At 38.6% G+C, this 26,062-nt stretch overlaps 1 protein-coding gene across 2 annotated transcripts in view; it reads left to right on the top strand.

Moving 5' to 3' along the window:
- Window positions 1-4,245: 4,245 nt before the first annotated feature.
- FCRL3 (Fc receptor like 3) overlaps window positions 4,246-26,062 on the top strand; it is a 33,046-nt gene continuing 11,229 nt past the window's right edge. For both annotated transcript variants that reach the window (XM_072647324.1, XM_072647323.1), the window contains exons 1-9: window positions 4,246-4,382; window positions 12,700-12,720; window positions 14,084-14,323; window positions 15,519-15,788; window positions 16,090-16,374; window positions 17,799-18,086; window positions 18,849-19,127; window positions 21,818-22,084; window positions 22,689-22,805. In XM_072647324.1, the coding sequence (XP_072503425.1) occupies window positions 4,265-4,382; window positions 12,700-12,720; window positions 14,084-14,323; window positions 15,519-15,788; window positions 16,090-16,374; window positions 17,799-18,086; window positions 18,849-19,127; window positions 21,818-22,084; window positions 22,689-22,805 (1,885 nt within the window). In that variant the 5' untranslated portion in view covers window positions 4,246-4,264. The remainder of the gene's footprint in view (window positions 4,383-12,699; window positions 12,721-14,083; window positions 14,324-15,518; window positions 15,789-16,089; window positions 16,375-17,798; window positions 18,087-18,848; window positions 19,128-21,817; window positions 22,085-22,688; window positions 22,806-26,062) is intronic.

Below are 26,062 nucleotides of genomic sequence, written 5' to 3'. Positions count from 1 at the left end.
AACAAAAAAGAATTACAGAATTCAATCTCCTCTAATACGCCTTACATCTGGCCTGACATATAGAAAAACATATTTGCTTATTTGTCCCAGAAACGTGTCAGATATTGTCAAGATATTAACAAGTGTTAGTTTTGCAGAACACCTGCTAAATACATAGGTCACACAGTATCTCAGCAATGCATAAGCACTAAGCCAAACAAGGTAGAGTCCATTAATTGGTCACATCCAAAAGCTTACACAAAATCATCTGTGAGATCTAAGGACTTTTCTAGAATGTAGAAGTTACTATAGTAAATTTATAAAGAATTGTGTTAAACTGATGAATGATCTCACTCATGAATATATGATTAAAGGTGACCAAAAGCGGAAAAGTAAGACAAGTCAAATTGATCTTTAAATCCCATGATGACGTTTGAAGATGGTTGGACAGAAGTTTCTTTTTTAAAATAATATGTTATTTTCCCCCAATTACATACAAAAACTATTTTAATGCTCATTTTAAAAAAATTTCTGTTCCAAATTCTCTCTTTCCCTCCCTTTCCCCCCATCTCTGAGATGGTAAGCAATTTAATACAGGTTATACATGTGTAATCATGCAAAACATATTTCCATATTAGTCACACCATGAAAGAAAACAAAGGTCAAAAAAACCCCATAAAAATGAAGTAAAAAATAGTATGTTTCTATCTGCATTCAGACTCCATCGGTTCTTTCTCTGGAGGTGAGACAGCATTTTTTTAATCATGAGTTCTTTGAAACTGTCTTGGATCATTGTATTGCTGGGAATAGCTAAGTCATTCACAGTTGACGATTGTACAATATTGCTCTTACTTGGACAGAAGTTTCTAAAGACACCTACCTCCCACATTCACTAACACTATCCAATAAAGGTCCAAGAAATGGACCTTCTTGTCCTGCATATTACACTGGAGGATTTGGAAGCACTTCTGTATCAATAGAGTCATGGCAACAGAAATTATTTCTATTAACCAGCAGAGAACTTAGTGACAGAAAGATTCCATAATCCATAAGCAAACTGCGTTTCTTAGCTTTGAAGTGAACTGTCACTGAAAAGTTCAAAGACTAAGTATATGGAGCAAAATTTAAGTGTGGATTGATAATACTTCACTGTCACATCTTGACCAGTCCCAAGTTCAAAACTGCTTTCCAGAGGCAGGTAGCATCACTAGCAAACGATGACTTCATCATACAGAGACAGCCAAGAAAGCCTAATGTGGATGCAGATGCTTTATCCCAAAGGTCACTGAAGCTATGGTGAAATTTAAGAAAGAAGATAAAGCTATATTGTAAATGATACTGAAGGAGCTGGGCCACAATCAAATGAAAGTGAAGCTTAGAGTTTGTATCTTCTTTGGATAGTACACTAGCAGTGCATATGAAACTTGTTTCAATGAACCAACCAACCCTCTTTGCTTCAGGTATTCATGAATGATTGAAAGTGAGAGCAGATGGTTGATGAAGGACTATGAGAAGCAATAAAAGCCAAAACAGTGAAGTTAAAGGACTCAAATTCCAATGCCTAGGTACTCTACTTTTGAGATAATGATATAATTGGAGATATTTACATATGATGTTGTATATCAGATACTAACTGATCCATACATGGGATCTGAAAATAATTGGTGCTATCTACTGCTTTTGCTGCATAGACATAAAATCATTATGTGATGACTTTATATACATGGATCAAGAAAGAACTATAGCCCTAGTAAGAAATATTTTGAAATGGTTCCATCTGACAGTATATGTCATTAAGAAGGATGAGACTTAGGTTCAATGTTTTCAAAGAAGAGTGCTACCAACTCATGACACACATCTGGAGAATATAAGTACTAGCAAACCTTAGGGACTTTTTGTCATTGATATTTTGTCTCTAAAAAATGTGGTAAAATATAATCTCTCCCAATTCGTCATCTTCAAATTTGATGAGCATGCCATCTATCCAAGTCACTGACAAAAATGTCAGACAGGAAAAAGTCAGTCACAGATCCCTGGGAAACTCAATTGAAGATCACCTAAATTTACTTAGTTATTATTTACTTATTAATATTTCTCCCTCTTTGCCACAAGAATAATTTGAGATATTTTAATAAATACTTTGCTCAAACAGTTGATAAATTATATCAAAATATACAACCAAAGAGACAGTAAAAAGGGAGAAGAATATATTTGTACAAAAATATTTATAGCAATTATTTTTGTGGTGGCTAAGAATTGGAAATTAAGGTGATGTCCATCAGTTGGGGAATGACTGAACAAGTTGTGGTGTATGTTTTTAATGTAATATCATTGTGCTACAAGAAATGACAAGCAAGATGATTTCAGAAAAACCTGGACTGATTCAAAGTGAAGTGAGCAGAACCAGTAGAAGATTGTACACAGTAACAACATTGTACGATGAAGAGCTGTGAATAATTTAGTTATTCTATTTAGTACCATGATCTAAGACAATCCCAAAAGACTCATAATGAGAATCCACCTCCAGGGAAAGAACTGATATTGTCTGAATGCAGACTGAAGCATACTATTTTTTACTTTCTTTTTCTTTCCCTCTTTCTTCCTTTGTTTCTGATTGTCTTCTTGTACAAAATGACTGATGTGGAAAGATTTTACATGATTGAACATGTATAACCTATATCAGATTGCTTATCGCCTCAGGGAGGAAGGAGGGAAGGTAGGGAGGGATAGAATTTGGAACTCAAAACATATTTTAAAAATGTTAAAAATTGTTTTTACATGTAATTGGAGGAAAATAAAATATTATTTAAAAATAATAAATTATATCTAGAGCTTTCCATCTAACAATTTAATAACCCCATAGTGAGGCTAGGAGATATGAGGAGTAAGGTTGGACATATGGTTGAGGGCAGAGTCTAGGGCTTCTTTCCTTTGACTCAATGTTTCTGTTAGCTGCTGCTGTCTGTCTCTCTGGGAAAATGTTGCTGCTTTCAGCTGTCTGACTTCTCAGGTTTTTTGCATAAAGTAAACCTATGGGACTCTGCTTCCCAAGACCAGTAGCAGCTGCTTTCTTGACCACAACATGTGAGACCTTCCCTTTTCTTCTGTGTGCCTGCATCAGATTTAGCAGAAACAGAATTCTTGCACAGAGTGAGGGCTTAGTAAAGGTTTGTTGAATTAAATTAGTGGCACCTGCTCTGAATTCATCTTGCTCCTTTTCCTCCTTAGCCATCTCCTCGGAAGAAGACATTTTATTTTACCTCTGCTATGTCCTGCCCTGCTCTCAGGTTCACTGCATCTCTCTTGCTTCTGAAAGAGCTTCTGGTTCTCCACAAAGTTGCCAGTGCTTTAGGTAAGAGTTTTTCAAACTGTGGGGACCGAAGTGATAGAAAGGAAACTTCTACCCAGGTCTCTTGGGAATTGATGATCTTTCCACTACACCACCTGGGGCTGGGTGTACTGTCCTCTGTGGTTCCTTTGGGGTCTAGTAGTTTTTGTCCTTATGAAGATGAAGTGTACTGCATTCACATATCAGACTAGGACTCTACTCAACTGAAGAAAATTTTCTCTTTTGAGGTCCCCAACTCTCTACAGCTAAGAGCTAAGCTGTCCTTACCCCTTTGTGTGCTTCCTGTTTAAGACTAGAAGGCTTGATTTGCCTAGAACAGGGGTAGGGAACCTGTAGTCTTAAGGGCACATGTGGCCTTCTAGGTCCTTACATGTGGCCTTTTGAGTGAATCCAAATTTTACAGAACAAAGATTTGATCCCTACTCCTGGCCTAGAGGCACATAAATGAGGTTTTTTTGGGGGGGAGGGGGGTGGAGGCATTGTATATGAATTTATATATTAAATTGTATATTAAAGGCATCAAACATTTGTGAAAGTGAAGATCCCTTTAGTAATACAAAACAAATTTTATGAAATTTAGCTGGGCCCCAGTCTGGTCCTGATTCTGGTACCAGGTTGTTGTTCTTGAAGAGGACCATGGCATCAAGATGATGACATGACTTGCAGATAACTTGGATTTGAGTGAGGAAAGGCTGCGCAGGAAGAGTTGGAACAACAGTTTTGAGAGAGAGCCCAAAGCTAGGGATACTATGACAATTACGATGAAGAGATTAGGAAATCAAACTGGTTTCTTTTAGAAAAAGAAAGAATAAAGACAAAAAGTCAATCAAAAGGGAGGAAATGCTAATTAGCACTGAAGGAAGATTCTTTTACTTCCCTTTTTTAACTAAATATAGCTACCTATCTTCTGAGAAGCTCCTTCCAAACCTTATCCTAATGTACTCATTTCTGTTTCAAGGATCAGAGGTGAACCTGTTTGCAAATGAAAGAACATTTCCCTCCCAATTTCCTTTGGACCTTCTCATGTTCCTGTGGGCATCACTGCTGATGATTGGTAAGTAGGATTTTCAGAGTGGGATCTGGGCTATGACAGGAAAAAAGCCCTCTGCAACCTAAGACCTCTGAGTCAATCTCAGAGAAGAAATTCTTGTCCTGGGCAGCCTGTGATAGTTAAATAATAATTCATATTTCTTTCTTTTTATTTTTTTATTCAAACAAGTTTAACAACCATTGGATTTACATTACAGGGGTTTTTAGGAAAACTTTTGATTCCCCACTCTCCTCCACCTCCAGATAGAACTCTCTTTTATGAAAAAAAAATTAAATGAGTGATGAATATATTCATCATTGACAATATTATTCAACCTTTTGCCCTTTTTGTCCCTGTATCTCATCATGAGGAGAGTGGTATGTCTTATGATGCATCCTCTAGGACAATTATTAGGTCTTTAGGTTACACAGATCTCAGCTTGTTGCTAGTGATATTTCCAATACACAATGTATATCAGTCTTTGGGTTTCAGCAAATTTCACTCTGCATAAGTTCATGCAAATTTTTCTCTAACAATTATAATTCTCTAGCAATAATAATAGCTAGCATTTATATGGTATCTACTATACGTCAGGTATGGGGCATATAGTAAGCATACATAGGCCAGGTATTATAGGGCAGGTCAGCAGCATAGTGGATAGAGTGCCAGGCCTGGAGTTAGAAAGACTCTTTTTCCTGAGTTCAAATCTGGACTCAGACACCTCCTAGATGTGTGACCCTGGACAAGTCACTTAATCCTGCTTATCTCAGTTTCCTTATCTGCAAAATGAGCTAGATAAGGAAAATCACTCCAGTATCTATGCCAAGAAAACCCCAAATGGGGTCACAGAGTAGAACTCAGCTGAACAACAACACTATATTTCAGGTTCTCTGCTAAGCACTTTACAGTTATTATCTCATTTGACTTTCACTACAATCTTGGGAGGTAGGTGCTGTTATTATCCCTATTTTACAATAGAGGAAACTAAGTGACTTGCCTAGGATCACACAACTAGTAAGTATCTGAAGCCATATTTGACCGCAGTAGTGTTGGACTCCAGGCCTAGTGCTTTATCCATTGTACCATTTTGATCTAAATTCACATTCATCATTTCTTTTTTCCTTTTATTTATTTTTTGTTACATTTTAAGTTCCAAACTGTCTCCCTCACTCCCTCAGCACCCTGCACTAGAGAAAGCTACTGTTTAACACACACACACACACACACACACACACACACACACACACACACACACACATACACACACACTCATACATACACACATGCACTCATACATACACACATACACACACACATATATGTAAAAGCATACTATACATACTTCTATTTATCAGTTCTTTGTTTGGAGGTGGATAAGCATCTTCATTCATAATAGGTCCTTTGTAGAAATTAATCATTTCTCAATGAATCATAATATTCCATTATATTCATATCTTGGACCATAAGTTGAAGGGACTCTCAGAGGTCACTTAGTCCCACCTCATTTTATACATGCAAAAAGAGAGGCACATGGAAGTGACTTGCACAAAGTCACCCAGGTAATAAGTATTAGAGATAAAAATTTGAACCAAGACCTCTGACTCCAGATTTTTCCATTGTACCATTCTCCCTTGTGGCATAGTTAATTCCATCCTTTCTTAATCAATGCGCTCTCACTTTGTTTCCTACTCTTGGCCATGATTATTATGGAATCTATTTAGGGTGTTTGTTTCTGGGGTTTTTTTTTCATCTTTAGAAAATATGCCTCTAAGTGAGATTACTGGGTAAAAGAGTATAGACAATGTAGGAACTTTTTGGTATAATTTCCAAACCAATGGTTGTACAAAGTCATAGTTCCACCCATAGGCTTGTGATCCTTTCTTCCCATGGCTCTTCCAAAATTAACTATTCATTTTGGTTAGTTTTGCTATTCTGATGAGTGAAACGAAGCCTCAGATAATTTCTTTATCTCCTAACTGCATGTTTTCATCCTTTGTTGCCAAAGAAGACCATGCCATCAGAGAAATAATGACATGACTTGCTCTTGACTTTGTTTTGAGTGAGGGATGGCTGTGCAGGTCACCAGCCTCACTTCTACTCCAGAACCATCTAAATCCAGTGACCAGATATTCATCAGGATGACTGGAGATAACCCAGGATGAAGCAATTGGGGTTAAGTGACTTGCCCAAGGTCACACAGCTAGTGAGTGTCAAGTGTCTGAGGTGAGATTGGAACTCAGGTCCTCCTGACTCCTGCACTGGTGCTCTGTCCACTGCACCATCTAGCCGCCCCTATCTCCTAACTATTAGATATTTGAAGCATAGTTTGCTCTGTAATTTTTATCATTTATCATTTGCAATTCTTTCTTAGAGACCTTTTGGCCACATATATTGAAGAGTCACTTGGTCTAATATACTTCTGCCAATTCCCCATGTAGCTTGAACTCAGACTATAATGAATGATCATTGATGCATATATTTGACAGTTCCTCTTCTTATTATATTTTTATTTTATTTGTGTAAAAACTTTTAAATTTTATGTAATTAAAACTATCTTTTTCATTTTTTGTGTTCACCTCCATCCCTTATTAGGTTGAGAAATATGTCTTTAATCATTGATTTTGTTAGCCATTGTAACTTATGATTATATTTTATACATTTTATATTCAGGCCACATATTCATTTGAAGCTTATTATGGTTTGTGATATGAGATGATAATCTAAATATTTTTTGTGTGTGTGACCCCATTTAGGTTTTTGATTTTGTTTGGTTTCTTCTTGTTTGCTTTTTTTGGCAAAGATCCTAGAGTAGTTTGCCATCTCCTTCTCCAATTCATTTTACAGATGAAGAAACTAAGGCAGTGTTAAATGTTGTATCCAGAGTTACACAGCTAGCAAGTGTCTGAGGCTGAATTTGAACTCATGAAGAGTCTTCCTGACCACAGGCCCAGAAATTTTATCTACTGTGCCACTTCTCTTCCCTAGTCTAAATCTAATTTCTGCCAAATTGTATTTCAGTTTTCCAAACAGTTCAAATAAGGAATCCTTCCACCAGTAATTTTTGTACTTGGGTATGTAAAAAATGAGTTCCTGTTATCAGTTGTTTCCTGTTTTTATCGTATCTATCCCACTGATCTTGTTTTCTATTTTTTAACCTGATAGTTTGCATGATTATTACCTTATAATATAGCTTGAAGTCTGATAAATGTCATCTTCCTTCACATTTTTCATCATCATTTCTAGACTCTAGGCCTTTTAGTCCTCCAAAGAACTTTGTTGTTATTTTGTTTAATTGCTTTTTGTAATATCATATCCCAAAATGTCTTTTAGTTTGTTTGTTTTGTTGTTACTCAGGATCAACTGTGTGCTATTCTAGTTGATTAACCTTGAAATACAAAAGGTTCTTGGGTTGGTTTTTTTTTTGGAAGTCTATAAAATTTATTGCTTGATGTTATATTTCTAAAAGTTGACTACAAAGTTGCTTGATGAATTAAAATTGAGATTTCTTTCTGTTGGTATTCTGGAAATTCCCTCAATTGGTACTTTGCCATTTGCTTTCTGAATTTCTTGGAAATCTTCCTATATGAGTTTCTTGATTAAGGTGCTAAGATTTTCTTTTTCATCATTTTTCCAAAAGATTTACAGTCTTTTGATTAGTTGTTTATGTCCTGTCTTCGAATTCAGTACTCTTATTTCATATAACACTCACATATTCTTCCAGTATGGTGTCTTTCAGAGCTGGGAGTGAGTTTCAACTCATTTTCTTATGCCTCTGAATTTTTGCATTCCCATTCTGTCATTTTCCTTTTTGAGAAAATCTAATGATTTAGAGAGTTACCTCTGTCTTTTATTCCAAATACTCTACTTTCTTGTTAATCTGGTGGATGTCTCCCTTGAGAACTCTAATCTCTTTCTTTATTTCTTTGATTTTTTTTTTTTACTAAATTCTTTGCTCTTCTGAGTCATTTTGGAGGTTGCTGAATTAAAGTAATTAATAGCCAATGAGATGATCTTCAGTTATTTCTTGTGCGTGACTAACACAGTGGAAGTTTCTTTGTTTTCCCTTTTCCCATCATTGCTTGTTTTTTTGTTATATCATTGTGCATCTTTCTTGTTATTTGAGATAGTAAAGTAGGAACTGAGCTGAAGGTTGTCTCTTACTCCACCATCTGTATAAGATGCTTCAATAGTTAATATTTCTATATACTTAATCTCTAAATTAAGCATAATTTCATAATTAATTTGGTTAAATATTAATTTAAAATTTAATTAAATTACAATTAATCATTTCTATACAGTTAATATGTGGGCAGGTCCCACAAGTGTTATTATCATCCTCAGGATACAGATCAGGAAACTGAAAGGGGAGGTGGTTGGGGAGGAAACAGCATATGCCCAGTGAGTGCAGAAGCAGTGAGGCAGAAAGTCTCTGGCTACTGGCACTCACATAAGGTTGGAGGTTGGGCTTTGGTTCCAGTTTAGACGGGAGAACTGAAGATCTGGGGCAAGAGGCACCATTTCCCATACACCAGGGCTAGAGGTGATTACAAAAATTAAGCTACTACCACAAAAAAATGCACAGGCAAAGGAGAAAGAATCCAACCATAGAAAGTTACTATGGGAATAGAGATGACCTGGGTTCATTTTCAGAGGTGGATATTGAAGGAAAGAAGCTCCCAAAGAGTAATATCAAATGGTCACCTGACCAAAAAGAGTTTATAGAAGATCTTTTTAAAAGACTTTAAAAATTAAATGACAGAGATGGAGGAAAAACTGAAAAAAAAGAATAAGAATAATTCAAGAAAAACAAGAAAGTTATGAAAAGAAAGTCAACCAATTAGAAAAGGAGATCCAAAATCTTAAGGAAGAAAATGATGCTTTGAAAATTGGAATTGGGCAAAGTGAAGGCAGCAAAATTATAAGAGATCAAGAAATAATTTAACAAAATATGAATAAGGAAAAAATAGAAGAGAAGGTGAATACCTTATAAGAAAAACAACAGATTTGGAGAATAGATCAAGAAGAGAAAATATAGAAAAAATTGAACTAACTGAAAGTTATGATAAAAGAAAAGAATCGTGATATAATAATAAAAGAAGAAATCAAAGAAAATTTGTCCTGAAGCATTAGAAGTGGGGGGAGAGGGATGGAGAAGGAAGGGAAGTAGAAATAAAAAAAAATTCATTGGTCACCACTTGAAAGAGATTCTATGAAGAAAACTCATAGGAACATCATAGCCAAATTCCAAAAGACACAGCTCAAGGATAAAATACTAAAAGCACCAAGATTAAAGTAATTTAAATGTGACAGTGCCACAATTAGAATCACACAAGACCTAGCAGCAGAGACATTGAAGGACTGCAGGTCTTGGAACACAATATATTGAAGAGCAAAAGAACTGGGACTCCAGCCAAAAATATCATGCCCTGCAAAGTTAAGGATTATCCTGAATGGAAAAAAAAATGGACGTTTGATAAACTCTCAGACTTTCAAGATTTTGCTAAAAAAATCCTGAACTTAATAGAAGATTTGACAGACAAGAAGCAAGAGCGATATAAGGTACACACCAAAGACTGAATATAAGGGATTCCTAAGGACAGACTGTTTACCTTTTATATATGTAAAATGTATATCTAATATTCTTATTAATAATTGAGTAGCTCATAAGCAAGATTGGGATAAACCTGACTATGATATGAATTTTAAAAGTAAAACTATTTAGGAACAGATAAAAAGAGTAATTATTTTATACAAATGAGGTGCAAGAGGAAGAATGGATACAAAGGATTTAGGTGGGGTGGGGAGGGATGGTAGTTCTGGTAACCTACTTTCACGAGGAATGGATTTGAGAGGAAACAATGCATATATATTTAGAAGAGTATAAAAGTCTTCTAAATTCAGAAGAAATAAAATGGTAAGGGCATAGCAAGGGGGAGAGAGGACAAGGGAGGGATTGTTAGAGGGGAGAATGAGGGAATAGGTAAAAAGGGGGTTATACAAGGGTCTTTAGATTTATGGGAATGAAAGGATAGGGGAGGGATCCTTGGAAGGAGATAGTCAAGTAATAAGAGGGCAAGGTAGTGGCTAGAAGTAAAGTAGAGGAGGCAGGAGGGATAGAAAACAAGAGATATGCACAAACAAAAACAAAGCTAAGGGGTAGAACATGTTTGGGAAAATATATGTCTGTCTATGTATGTATATATGCATATGTGTATGTGTATATCTACAGCTATAGAGAAACATATCTAAATCTTATTACAGCCTTCAGTGGGGGGATGAGGGGAAAAAGGACAAAGTAAAAAGTACACAGCAGAGAACAAAAGAAAACTCACAAGGAAGCAAAGAAAAGATGGACAATTCTCAACATAATATGTATTATTTATTATATGGGACATATATGTGTTGGGATTGGAAGCTCAATTCCGTGTGGACGGTCTTGGGCAGGTAAAAGTGGGACTTCTAAATCTTAGAGTCTTACGAGGCCCTCCATGAACAGCGGGGATTCGAGAAGGTCAGACTGAGCTAGTTTGGCTAGCTCGGGTATTTCCGCCTCTCCCCGGGAGATACGTGATGGGTGGAGTCTCCCTGCCCTCGAGATTGTCCCGGATTGGAGCATACCTAGTTACCTAACAGCATGGTATTGAGATGCAAACTGTGCGGCTGAAGGTTAAGTAGGATTGAGGAAGCCTGAAAGCTCTCTTAGCACGTGTGGAGCCAAGAGGACAGTAGGCTCCGCTTCTCTTCTTTCCTCTCTCCCCTCCCCCTCTCTCCCCGCTTGTACTTCTATTTCCAAGCCCTTAAGATCCTAGCCTCCTTAGGAAATCTCCCCCTCTTCCTCCTAAGGAAGACCCCCCTGCACTTGTAACTAGACCCTGTAATAAAGCTCAACCCTTGTTCGACTCTGGAACGTCCTTTCTCTCATATGTGCATCCGGTTTTGGCCAACTGAAGACCTCGGAGGTGAGGTAAGAAAGACTCGGGTAGCCCAATACAGGCCTCTAGGCCTGGCATATATGTGTATATATAAAGCCTATATATTATATAGGCTTTCTTGAAACAGACATTTATTGTTACATATTTTGAATCCTCTCATGTTCTGCTATGGACATAACATGCTTTTTTTCTGTCTTACTTTGGATTTAGGTTCCAATATTTAAGTTTATGATATGGTTTTATTTCTTTTCTCTATTTGGCATTTGTGTTCTGGCCCTTGAGTCTAAAATAAATTTTTTTAAAGGAACACAGGAAAGGAAAAAAGAACACAGTGTGATTACATCTGCCTTCTCTCAGAATTTTAATCCAGAAATGAGTGGAAGTCAAACATTTTGGGCCCCCTACCAAGGTTAAGGAGCTCTCTTCCCTCTGTGCCATAGGGAGGAAGAAGCTGAATAAAGCAATCCCCAAATCCCAGGGATCCAAAAGTCATCCCAGGGCTGCATAGCTTAAGTGTCAAACCCCTGGTACAGGTAATAAATGCAATAAGACTAAAGAAAAGCTATCTTCCATTTGGTTTATATTAGTTCATAATATGTAATATAGTTTGTAATATAGTATAATTAGTATAATGGTTTTTAATAAATAATATAAACATAGTATACTAATATAAACATAAGTAATATAATATATAACATCATATATTATATTATTACTATATAATGGTTATATGATAATATATAATAATATGATATATAATAATATATTACATATAATATAAATATATAATAAAATCTTGTATAGCTAATATTATAATGATTACATAATAGTTTATAAAAGAGAAGGCTTTCTGTGTAAGGCAGGACTTGGACAGCTCCTCATAGAATGAGTAGCAATGGCTTAAATGGGCATGAAGGGGACAAGCATTCTAGCAATGTCACCTAGAGGCATAGACTGCTGGACTGGGGGTCAGGAATCTTGCCCCAGGCACCTCCTAGGTCTGTGACCCTGGGTAAGTCACTTAACATCTTTCAGCCTCTATAAAATGGGGATAATAATAACTGCCACCTCCAAGGGAGTCTGTGAGAAGCAAACAAGCTAGCATTGGTAAAGTGCTTTGCAAATTATAAAGTGTTATAAAATGCTAGCTATGACAATGATGATGACAATGAAGATGATGATGAAGAAGAAACAGTGTGAACAATGATCTTATATTTGAAATGTACGAGGAAGAACATCCTCTTTCCCCTTCTTGTGCTTCCTGTCATCCTTCTCTTCCTTCTCCTCTTTTCATCTTTTTCTTCCTCCTCTTTTTCCTTATTTTTCTTTGCTAGAATATGAAGCTTATTAAATGAAGAGTTTTGAGAATTCCTACCCTGGATAATCTTTGTCTCTTGCCTCTCTTGCAGCTCCAGTCTGTGGACAGTCTGGTGAGTTACATTTTATTTTTCATGGTCTCCAAATAACTGTTCGTTGGTAAGTTCAGGATCACAGAGCCAAAAACCATGACATTAATCCTTTTCCTCAGATCAACATTTCTCAGGATGTCACAACTATCCACTTTTCCCTCTGCTTTCCTGAAGGAGAAGTGTATTGAAAAATACACTGGGCATGAGAGATGTTAGACCTGGAATCTAAACTCAACTCTGCCACTAACAACATACAAAGGATTGACAGATAGGTAGATAGATAGATAGATAGATAGATAGATAGATAGATAGATAGATAGATAGATAGACAGACAGACAGACAGACAGACAGATAGACAGATAGACAGATAGACAGACAGATAGACAGATAGACAGATAGATAGATAGATAGATAGATAGATAGATAGATAGATAGATAGATAGGTAGATAGATAGATAGACAGATAGATAGATATGTGCTTGGCACAGTACCTGGCATGTAGCAAGCTTAACTGATTGATTCATTGGTTCGTTACCTACATATATTACATACATATGTGTGTACATATATATGTATACATAGCTATATAAATATCCTAATACATACACACAAGTGTACACATCACCTGTGTGACCCTGAGGAAATCACAACTCTGTGGGTCTTTAGTTTCCTCATCTATAAAATGGGGAGCTTGGATTGGATGACCTCATTTCTGGTACTAATATTCTATGATATCTCTTTTTCTGGAAATGGTGGCTGGTGTTTGAGCCCCCTTCGTAGCAAAATGGCCATACATTTCTATTGTGGAGTCAGAGAACCTTCATTCAAATCTGATACTTAACATCTATATGATCTTTGACAAGTCACTTAAACTCTCTGTACTTCAGTTCCCTTATCTGTAAAGTAAAGGGTTAAATGACTTCTAAGGTCACTTACTGCTCAAAACCTATGATGCTACGATATGATACTGGGTGAGTAGACTTTATCAGTGTGAAACAGATGGGAGAGAGGTGAGATCAAATGTAGTTCCTGACATCATTTCTGACAAGCCAGTTCCAAAAAAGAGCTAATTCAGCCCTTTCCCCTCCTGAAGACCTTAGCTGATCCTATAGATATCTTTTTTAAAATGCTCTTTCATCGTTGGAAATACGTTGACGGACTTCTCCCAGTTGGTGAGTTGATATCTGCAGGCTGAGAGACAGCCTTTGAAAATCAGTGACATCTGGGATGGGTGAAATGGGGAAAATAGCATAGGGATCCCTCTATGAGCCCAAAATACATGGAGAAAAAGGGACAATCATCCTTCTGTATATCATATGCTAACTCCTACAGCTGTGGTTGTGAGTTCTTTCAACTTTGCCCCTTTTTCCTTCTTCACATCAGCTATACCGAAGCCAGTGATTTCCCTCATGCCTTCATGGACCACTCACTTTCAAGGAGAAAAGGTTTTTCTGAAATGCAACGGCTTTGACTCCTGTGTAACAGGGGAAACACAGTGGTACTTCAACAAGAAACTCCTTGAAGAAACCCTTAGCTGCATTGTGGTGGAAAAGTCTGGACAGTACCAATGCCAGACCCAGAATTCACCCCTTAGTAACCCTGTATCCTTGTATTTTTCAAAAGGTAAGAGAGCAAGCTTGGGCCCCAAAAAAGAGATAGGAGAAGGTACTTTCCTCTACTTCTTTGCAAAACCTGGAGTTCATAGGTGTTGAAATAATGCATGTAACATCAAACTTTTTCAACATACTGATTGGTTTTGTTGAATTTGCTTTTTCTTCCTCTTTTTAAAATCTTTCAATGTAGGTGATGTAGAAATAGAAAATATCAGTGGAAATCTATTAATTTAGTCTCTAAAAATTGGTTTCAGTTCCTCTAAGGACTCAGTTCCCTCCTCTTAGACTTACTCCAGGGAGAAGGCTACATCTCCATGACTTCCAGGTTTAGGTTTTCCATGTTAATGTTTCCTGGCCTGGGGACTGGTGATCAGTTAGAAGTCTTACAGCACAATAATGGAGTATCCTCATTTTCAGGACCTTCTTTCCCCATACCTGGTCAGTCAGGCAGCTCTCTTCTTCTCCACTCCATGCTTTGGCCTTCAGGATGTTAATATTCACTTCAGGCTGGTTATAAGGTCACATTTTGATCCCGCACTATGAACAAACATGGATAGAGAAAATCAGAACTTCTGTGCACCAAAAGACATATATCAAGATACACATACATTCATATACATATATGTATGTATATATATATGTATAAGTAACATAGTGGTATGGAATGGGACTCAGTTATTGATTAAGAGTGTGAAAATTATGATACTGGATCCTCAGTTCTCTAGCAGCATCATTAAGGGACGTTTTTAGAATGGGATGGTTTTTCTCTCCATAACCACAAGCTCAAATGATCATAGATATATCCTGCAAGCAACCTCATTTTTCTTGGAAATAAAATTATGACTCTACTACCTTACACTTTCTTGAAATATTTAACAACCAGGGATTCCATCCATCTTTAGGTCTAGATCACTTAGTTCCTGTGTTTACAGAACCAGATAGTCCTCAGATTTTAAATCACTCCACAGATGGTTCTACAGGTATTTGTAAGAGGGAAGTCACTACAACCTGGAGAGAAAAGAAGTCTGAGTCTTATGGGAAACATAAAAGACATTATAAAAACTGGGACAATTACAGATTAATGTTCAGGCCATTCTCAGAGGTATGCCCAAGCAATTCTTTCCAGTAGATGAAAAATCAAAAGACCAAAGAGAGAGGTGTCAGGAATAAGCTAAGGGACTGATGTCTCCTTCTGTCTCCTACAGATGAGCTCATTCTACAGACCTCATATCCTGTGTTTGAAGGAGACTTGCTGATTCTAAGATGCCTGGAAAAGAAGGGGACAGAACTTACTGAAGTAACGTTTTATAAGAATGGAAAAGATCTTGCTACTTTTAAAAAATACTCAAATTTCTCCATCCCAAAAGCAACTTTAAGTAACAGTGGCCAGTATCACTGCAGTGCAAAGAAGTCATCATTTTTGTCATTTCTGTCAGGAAAAAAAACAACACGAACAGTAACAATCCAGATCCAAGGTAAAGACTTTCAGCCTCATAGGGTTGAGTTGGAGCAGTCTATGAGGGGGTGAGATGAGCAGTCTTTGGATCTCACGGGCTGACTAAGGATTGGAATTCTGGGGCATCACAGGATTGACTCAGTGGGGATCAGTCAGTGTTAACTGGGATAGAAGAGACTAACAAGGAAAATGTGACAAAAGGATTATGTCTTCTGGCCTAACATTGGATTTGTCATTTGTTACGCTAAAAATCCAAGGTTTCCCTCCCCAGTATCTCTGAAACTTACTTCCCTGGAAACTGTCTTATCTTTTCTCTCTAGAGTTGTTTGCACTTCCCGTACTGAGGAGTACAACTTTACAGCCTGCAGAGGGGACCCCTGTGACTCTGAGCTGTGAGACCCATCTCCCTCCAGAGAAAGCAGATACCCAGCTGTATTTCTCCTTCTTCAGAAATGAGAGAATCATCTCATCAGACCAGGAAAGAGTTCCCAAACTGCAGCTCATCAAGGTCTGGAAGGAAGACTCCGGGTCTTATTTCTGTGAGGCAAAAACAGTGACCTCCAGCATCGTGAAAAGGAGTGCTCCCGTTAGGATCGAAGTGAGGAGTACGTGTCAGAGAGAAATCTAACAGTTCTAGGGTTCAGAAGAGGGAGGCATCATGCATTTCAGATCTCTTCTGTACTACTTCCATTATTAATAGTAACGATGATGATAATGGTAATAACAATTATAATAGCTAACATTTTTATTGTGCCTACTGTGCTAAGCACTTACAAATATGATCTCACTTGATCCACGCAACAACCATTGGAGGCAGGTGCTATTCTTATCCCTATTTTACAGATAAGAAAACTGAGGCAAACAGACATCAAATGACTTGCTCAGGGTCACACAGCTAATAAGTGTCTAAGCCCAGATTTGAATTGTCAGATCTTCCTGATTCCAGCCCTGCACTCTACCATTCAGACCATTTAGCTCTCCCTACACAGTTCCACATTGTTCCTGTGGCAATGGGTAATGACAGCTCTGCTAGAAAAATGGGCTACCTTTTGGTTGGGGCACAAGGAGTAAAGTAAAAATGAAGAGATTCTTTAAAAAAAAATATCTGCAAGAAGCATTTCCATTCCTACCTCAAGATCACCAAGGCTTACGCTGTCGGATTGGCTTAGCCTCCACTGGCATATTTTTGCCTTGGCTAGAACAGGATGTAGGTGAGGTGTGACTGAGGGAAGAGGAGCTTGGCTAGAGATTTAGTAGATGACTTCTACTCAGAAGTATAGTCAAATCCCCAACATGCAAGGTCACTGACCCCTAAGAGTTGGACATCTTGAGAGTCTAGCATCTGGAAACTAGGAAATCTATCAGATAATCAATCCTAAGGAGATAGAACTTTGAGAACAGATAAACTTTGCCTTTGCCACTGTTCTTCCATATTCCTTTAAGAGAGAATGAACTGTCCATCAGGATTTCCAGGGAAATGCCCCAAAGTGGCCCAAGAAATAGTCTGCACCTCTATTCCTGGGGGTTAGGAGAAAGGTCAAAAAGAGCTGAAATGGGACATTGTTAGACTAGATAAAATTTTAAAGTTCACAGGTCAGAAATACACCTTCACCTGGGCTAACACAAAAGCCAATGTCTCAGGATTTAGAACTTTTAAGGGGCCCTGGAGATTATCCAGGCTAACCCTCGAGTTTTGTAGAAAAGGTGAGGCCCACATTGGAGAAGGGACTTGCCCCAACCATATATAAGTAGTAAAGTGCAAAGCTAGGATTCCCACCTAGATACTCTGATTTCAAATTCAATGCTATTACATCTAGAGAAGACTTTTTTCCCTTCGATTTTTTTAACTATTGACCTACATTCTAAGATCAAAACCTGCAAAGATCTTTTTTCTCTAACTTGAATTCAAATATCATTTATTTTACAATCACACAACAAGTAGCTACCATTAACCTCACCTTCCACAGCCTCCCCAGACCTGAAGTTTCAAAGGATCAGGCTCCTTATATGTTACTTTATTTTCACCCAGGAATCCCTGTCTCTGGAATCCATTTGGAGATCCAACCCCCTGGAGGTCAGGTGACAGAAGGGCAAAGGCTTATCCTCCTCTGTTCAGTAGCTGGAGGCACAGGTGACATCACATTCTCTTGGCACAAGGAGGACACTGGAAGACTTCTGAAGAAGAAAACTCAGAGGTTACTGATGGCTAAGTTTGAAATATTGGCCATGAGAAAGAGTGAAGCTGGGAATTATTACTGTGCAGCAGACAATACCAATAGTCCAGTACGCAGTACACCAGTGAGCATCTCTGTGAGAAGTAAGTGTTACATCTCTTTCTTCTGTTCCTTAGTAATAACACACACTTACCTCATGCTCTAAGGTTGGCAAAGTGCTTTCCTCACTGGAGGCCTGTGACACAAGCAGAAAGGTTATTATCTTTATTTTACAGATCGTTCATAGACCTCATTTTACAGATGTGGAAATTGAGATTTAGGGGAGCAGGGTAAATTGTTGATGGTCATATAAGAGAATAAATGTTGGCAATGAGATTTGAACTCAGTTCCCCTTCCCCCAACTCCAAGGATAAGGCTTTTCTGTGAATTACATATCATACTATTCATTCTCAGACAATGTTTTTCGAATTGATTTTTTGGATTCCTTTGGAGATGAATTAGTAGTATATGGACTGGTGTCCAAAGATTTCACAAAAAATCAGAGGAGAAATCAGGGGGAAAACACTGTATGTAATGGTGCCTCCTAACAAATGGTAGTTTGTTATGGAAGGATGGGAGATATAGGACAAAGAGGGACCATGGGAGCCCTTGGGGTAGAAGGGGTAGTGAGAAAAATAGTAGTATGAAGGTTAAGAAGGACTCTAGGCTGATGTCCAGGTGATTAATTTTTGGAAATTCTCTTCTTAGATTTTGGGGAGGCCTCTGAGGGAGCTAGAGGCAGAGCACAGGAGACAAAAATCAGGACTGATGAGAGGGCTCCTTCCCTGCCTCAGATGCCTAGGGCCAGAGAGTCGTGAGTCACAGCTGCAGAAGGTCACCCTGACTCTTGTCCTTGTCTCTCTCAGTTCCAGCTTCTCCTCTTCTCCTCACCTTCAGTGTCCCTGAGACACAGATGTTTGTGGGAAAGGTAGTGGAGCTTCGATGTGATGCCCAGAGAGCATCAGGTCCAATCCTATATCGGTTTTATCATGAGGGTAAAATCGTGAAAAACAGCTCAGCCCCTTTTGGAAGTGCAGCAGCCTTCAACCTATCCTTGACTGAACAACATGCTGGGAATTATTTCTGCGAGGCTGACGATGGTGTAGAAGTACAGTTCAGTACGGTGCTTATGCTCTCAGTGAAAGGTATGTTGGCCCTTCCCGGTGCAAAGTAATAGTAATAGTAGTAGTAGTAGTAGTAGTAGTAGTAGTAGTAGTAGTAGTAGTAGTAGTAGTAGTAGTAGTAGTAGTAGTAGTAGTAGAGCCAGGATAGATGGTACATCCCCATTCCAACTGTGGGAATCCAGGCTGTCCTCTGGTGGGGTGGTTTGGTATCATGGCAGGCTCTCTGACTTCTCTGCCCCTCCCTCATTGAATGAGGCCTCAGGAATTTAGACCCTGCCCCTACTTCCTACAGGGCCCCTCATAGGAAGAGGAGTATTTGAAATGAGGAAAGTTAACCTTTTGATGGCATTATGACTTCATGAACTAGATCCTACTCAAAGTTTACTGTAGGTCACTCTGGGCAGCCACAAGAGGGCATATTAATCTTTGGAAGCCACTTTATTACTGTTGTAAGCACAAGAGTCAACTAGTAAGTGCAACAACAACTCAACAAAACCAGTGCTTGGTTGTTGTTCAGTAGTTTTCAATGGTATCTGACTCTTTGTGACCCCATCCGGGTTTTTTTGGCAGAAATACTGGAGTGGTTTACCATTTCCTTCTCCAGGTAATTTTACAGGTGAGGAAACTGAGGCAAACATGTTCTGAAATGCAACAAGAATTGCTTTATGTAAGTGTAAACGTTCCTCAGAATACAAATAGGTGCAGATAGACAAACTTCCCAAATGCCATTTTTATTTGAATATACCAGTGTATAGGGCTTAATCTGTAAAAACAAAAACCCTGTAACACTCAGGAAGTTATTTTAATAAATTGATTTTAACAGTGATGGTTTTAGAGCTCCCTTTGTTTATGAAGATCTATGAATTATTAGACCTAAAAGGGTTTTCAGAGATAATTTAACCTACCATCTTCTTTTCACAGAGGAAAACATTGAGTCTCAGAGGAACCAAATGACTTGTCTAAGGTCTCACTGCTGGTTATTGACAGGATGGGGGTTGGAACACAGAACTTGCAACTCCTAGTACCTACACTACAGGTGCAAGGGTAAAATAGACTCTAGCTTAGATAATGAATCTTACAGAGGGATCACTTCATTTTAGATACCTCTGCCTAGCCATACACACCTATCCCATTCCCAGCCATTGTTCTTCTCTCCCTGGCTTCCCAAGAAATTTCTGCTTTCTCCTTTCTTGCCATTCTTTCTACCTGTAGTTCAGGGTGAGTTTCTCCTGATCTCAGCACCCAAACAGTAGTCTCTCTCTTCCAGGCCTCTATTCCCACTCCTAGCAAAGTTGTAATCCCTTCACTATCTATAGATTAAATCATTTCTATTTCCCCTGTTTCTATCCAACAAACTGACTCAGTGATTTAATTCCTTCCTCTAACCACTCGATGATGCCTTGAATAACTGGGCTTCCTTTGATTGATGTACTTTATATCGCCCTCATTCTGCTCATCTATGTCTCCTAGAGCATCTAGTTACACAGTGAAGACCAGTACAGGATCACTGATAGGATGGGAATGAAAGAGGGTACATGGGCTCAGGTCCTGGCTCTATCACTCCTTCATTAAGGTGCCTTTCTCTCTGTATCTGCCACCTCAATTTTAAAAGGGTGGAAAGGTGGTCTCTAACAATAGATCTAATTATAGATTCTATAGTGCTTTACATTGCCTCAGTTAAACTTACCAGTAAAGCGGTGAGGCAGATAATAATACCACAGCAGCTACTACACCACCACCACCACCACTACTACTGCTACTATTAACACTACTAGTACTTGTACTACCCCTATTATCACTAGCACTACTACTAACCACCACTACCATGACTACCACCACCTCTACTACTACTACACCACTACTACTATTACCACTACCACTACCACCACTACTACTACTACTACCACCACCACCATTATCACCACCCCTGCTACTACTACTACACCACTACCACCACCACCATTACCAGCACTAGTACTGATGGTACTACTGCTACTACTTCTACCATTACTACTTCAGAGCTGAAAAAGTCACTGGCAGCAGATTTATGTAGCCCGTAAAACTCCCTAGAGTAACCAAGCCAGATTAAAATGTAATTGGGAAATGTTTGACAAAATAAATTAAAATACAATACAACATAGATACTGTCAGTTTGTGGTTTTCTATGTCAGTGAACTGCCTGCAGGAGTCAGTTTCTATTTGGGTTTGACATCTCTGCACGATACCATGCTATCTGGAGAAGAGAATGAATAAGCCCCTGCAATAATATTAATTTAGGGCAGCTAGGTGGTGACATAGTGTACAGTACCAGGCCTGGAGTCAAGACTCATCTTTCTGAGTTTAGATCTGGCTTTAGACACTTCTTAGATTGTGTTCCTGGGCAAGTCATGAACCCTGTTTGCTTCAGTTTCCTCATCTGTTAGATGAGCTGAAGAAGAAAATGGCAAACCACTCCAGTATCTTTGCCAAGAAAACCCCACATTGCATCATGAGGAATCTGAAATGATTGAACAACAACCTTACTTTTATTGATTATGTTTGTTGTTTTCCTCTTTTGCTTTGAAAAAATTTATTCTTTGTTAAATAAAATGGTTCCCTGGGAGAGGAAGGGATGTGGAAGAAATGTACACAATTTAGAAAAAATAGAAGCTCTTAAAAGTAAGGGCTCATGTTTCTAAAGCTGAGATGCTGATTTTCATTATCTCCCTCAGTTCCAGTGTCTCGTCCTCTCCTTACCATCAAGAAGGCCATTGAAGGGGACATGGTGGAGCTGCGATGTGAAGCTGAGACAGGCACAACTCCGATCCTCTATCGGTTTTTTCACCAGGGTATAATCCTGGGAAGTAGTTGGACCCAGTTAGGAGAAGCTGCATTTCTCAACCTCTCTCTGACAGCTGAGGATTCTGGGATCTACACTTGTGAGGCTGACAATGGCATCGGTCCCCAGCTCAGCGAAGGGGTGAAACTCTCTGTCACAGGTATATAAAGAGAACTGGATCTGATATAGCCTGGATGAACATTTGACCTCCTCCCAAGAGGGTGGGGCATTTCTCACAATGACAATCATGCTTCATTTTATCTGAGGATAGATCATCTGGGGATGTTCAAGGTTGAGTCCTTAGGGATCACTGTTGTCTTGGGTGATGTCACTAGGTAGGTGATGGTGAAGACATGGTTCAGCAACTGGCTGGATCTCTTCTCCCTGAGTCCCACAGTCCCTCACCCCCATAAGGTGATCACTAAACACTGGACAAATATGAAAATACTGCACATTATTATAAATAATAATAAAATTAGTAATAATCTTGCCAAATTCCATCCCTGACTTCATAATAAGTCTTCACTTCCCAAACCCAATCTTAGGACTCAGCTGCTCAAAAGCAGAAGGGATATTTCCTGTATTCCTGCATATGAGCTGAATCAGGTATCCTCCTGCCTAGCTCTAACCCCATTCCACAAGTTTTCCCATGTTCCTAACCCTGAGGTCTATCTTCTTTCATTCTGAACCATGAGGAATACTGGTTCAGGAATACTCAGACCTGTTCTCCCCGCCAAACCTCATACTCAACTCTCCTTTCTTAGTCCCTTCAAGGAAGGAAAGGGGCCTGATTGCTCGAGGAGTCAGTTTGGGCCTGCTTGGATTCCTGGGTCTCATCGGTGTTGCCCTTCTGTTGTACTTCAGAACCCAGAGGAAATCAGGTTTGTAGGCCCTACTCATTAACCTTTACAGAATTTCTATCCCTATCTTGCCTCATGCCCAGAGTGACTGTCGCTTTGAGGCTTCAGACCTTCATTGAACGACTGGTACAGAACAGACCAGAGGTATGCTGGTAAATGTTTAACAACCACATCTCTGGAAAATCAACATTTCTTAAAAATGTGTGCAGGATACATTTTTACATTTAATCTGCATTTTTAATATTTTCTCCATTATTTTCTTGTCCAGACAATTAACAGAACAATAAATCAAGCCCTGATTTATAATGTTTGCAGATTTCTGAAGTAAAAATATTTCACACAAAAAATTTAATTATACCTCTCATTAAGAGCTGGCTCCAGCATATTGACAGAAACTGCATCCTTCTGACTCCATGGCCCACGTTTTATGCATTGTGCTACCTAGTTGTCCACTGCTCTCTTAATATATGAAGCTAGCCAAATGTTATCATCCAGGCCTTTAACTCATTGGAAGTCCAGGCTTTTTTTTTAAAATACACAGGCTACCCTACAGGTTTCTAACAAGTCTCTAAATGTCCCTGTAGTCCCCTACAATGTAATCCTCCTTTCTTCCCTTCCATCCTTTCACCAATCAATCAAAAAAACTGATTGATCTCAGAGAACAGAATGAAAAACCGGACACAGAAAATGCAGAGGCAGATTCTCACTTTTATAAAGAAATGTCCTAAACAATCAGAATTGTACGAAAGTGGAATAGAAAGTTATAGTTTCCCCATCAATAGTCTAAGTCAATAAACATTTATTAAGAACTTACTATGTGCTGGAGATACAAATAAGAAAAGCAAAGACAGTCCCCACCCCTTCAAATCACCTGAAGTCTTTGAGGAGAGTTTAGATGAGTATTTGTTGGATATTTGGAGAGAGAATTCTTGTTCAGGTACGAATTGGGCTAGATGGAATGATGGCTAGAGATTGGATCCAGAGTGGGGAAGATCTGAGTTCCAATCCAACCTTGGGCACTTACTACTGTGTGACTGTGGGCAAGTCACTTAACCTCTGCCTGCCTCAGTTTCTCATCCTTAAATGGGGATAATAATAATGCCACTCTCCAAGGATTGTTATAAAGATTGAATGAGGTATTTATAAAGTGTTTTATAAATTTTAAAGAGCTATACAAATGTTAGCAATTATTACAATGTCTGGAGTCCCTTCAAATTCTGAAACCGTATGAAATTGTGAAATAAGTACAGTATTTATTTTAGGTCAGGAAAAGTTCTGCGAACACTTACCAATTTACTGTGGCCCAGGGTCTCCAGTATAATACTGCCTGTCTGTGCTGGCTGGCCCTCAGCCCCCCTCTATCATAGTTGTGTTCTCAGTGATTATCTTCTTAGTAAACTTCAGTGTCTTCCTATCACCATAACCATCAAATATAGAGTCCTATGTCTGACATTTAAACATTTTCCCAGCTCCGTTCCTTCCTGCCTTCCAGGCCTTCTTATTCCTTACTGCCCTCCACACACTGTTCCTCCCACATGGCACTCCTTCCATCTCTTGTCTTCAAACTTCTGTATTGGCTGTTGTTCCCCAGGTCTGGAATGTTGACTCTTCTCACCTTCTTGTCTTAGAATCCTTGACTTCCTTCAAAACTCAGCTCAAATCCCACCTTCCCTGATCCCATCAGCTACTTGTGCCTTCCCCCATGAGATTTCCTTCTATTTACTCTCTAAATATCTCATATGGATCTAGCTGTCTCCCCTATTGGACCGTTAAGGACAGGGTCTTTTTTTCTTTTGCATTTCTTTTTATCCCCAGGACTTAACCCAATGTGCCTTGCAATCAATCAGTCACTAAACTGTTATTAAACACTTACCTGGCCTTGGCCTATGGTAGGTGCTTCATAAATGCTTGTAGACTCTTAGTGGATATCTAGCTTATTTTTCTGCTTAAGAATACGCCATGAGATGGTTCTGACCCATATGCTGACATCCACCTTCCCCAAACACCATCCCTAGGAGAATAGACATTGAAGCTTAGGTAAATAATCCTCTTTTCACCCATTTTCTCCTCAAACCCTTCAACTCTGAATACAGCTTACAGAGCTTGCCTTTGTTTGGCCCTGAATCTCAGAGTACAAGCCCTCAAGGTCACTTGTCAATTCCCCACGGATCTCCACTCTGAGGCAAGAACTTCCTTACTCTTGACCTTATATAAATCTAACCACGGAGGAAAGGGGCCTTGGTGGAAGTAGCACTTAGAGGCATATAGGTGGTGCAGTGGATTGAGTTCTAGGCCTAAAGTCAGGAAGATGAATCTTCCTGGGGCAAGGCACTTAATCTTGTTTGCCTCAACTTCAGGAAAAGGAAATGTCAAACCACTCCAGGATCTTTGCTGAGAGAACCCCAAATAGAGTCATGAAAAATCTGCAAACAACCAAATAAGAAGGGCCAAGGATGAAGCTACAGTCCCTGACCTGGTCTCAAATGCCCAAGATTTTATCCCTGTTTCCAAAAAGAGGGAAATAAATGTCTGGGCCCGTTTTTGTTCCGGTACATGACAATCTGTGGAAAATATACTGGGCTTTTTCTCCCACTCAGAGTTTCACCTGAAAATCTGGCCTGTATTTAGGATTTCACAACAAAGACTCTTAGTTGTAATACTGACTAACCCATATTTCTGTATGAAGTCCCCAACAATAGTATAATCACAGCTAATAATAAAAATATGGTTGATATTTTAATAAAGTGCTTTAAGATTTACAAAATTTTATATACATAAATTAGATAGGTAGATAGATGCTGTTCAGTCATTTCAGTCGTGTCCAACTCTCCATGACTCCGTTTTGGAGTTTTCTTGGAAAAAATACTGGAGTGGTTTGCCATTTCCTTCTCTAGATCATTTTACCAATTAGTAAACTGAGGCAAACAGGGTTAAGTGACTTGCCCAGGGTCACACAGCCTGAGTCTGAGTCCACACTAGTCTGAAATCAGATTTGAACTCAGAAAGACAAAAGTTTTCCTGGTTCTAAGCCCAGTGCTCTATCCCTTAAGCCACCTAGCTGTTTTAATACTCCATATATATATTTAGATAGATAGATAGATAAATAGATAGACAGATACATAGATAGATAGATACATAGATAGATAGATAGGCAGATGGATAGGTATATGTATGTCTGTATACACATATATAAAATCATTATATATACATGTACATACATACACACATATATAAAGTTGGTCCTCAAAATACCCTTATGGGGGAAGTGTTATTGTTAT

Source organism: Notamacropus eugenii, chromosome 2 (genome assembly GCF_028372415.1).
Source record: "Notamacropus eugenii isolate mMacEug1 chromosome 2, mMacEug1.pri_v2, whole genome shotgun sequence".
NCBI lineage: Eukaryota > Metazoa > Chordata > Mammalia > Diprotodontia > Macropodidae > Notamacropus > Notamacropus eugenii.
This window is presented reverse-complemented; position numbering and strand designations above follow the sequence as displayed.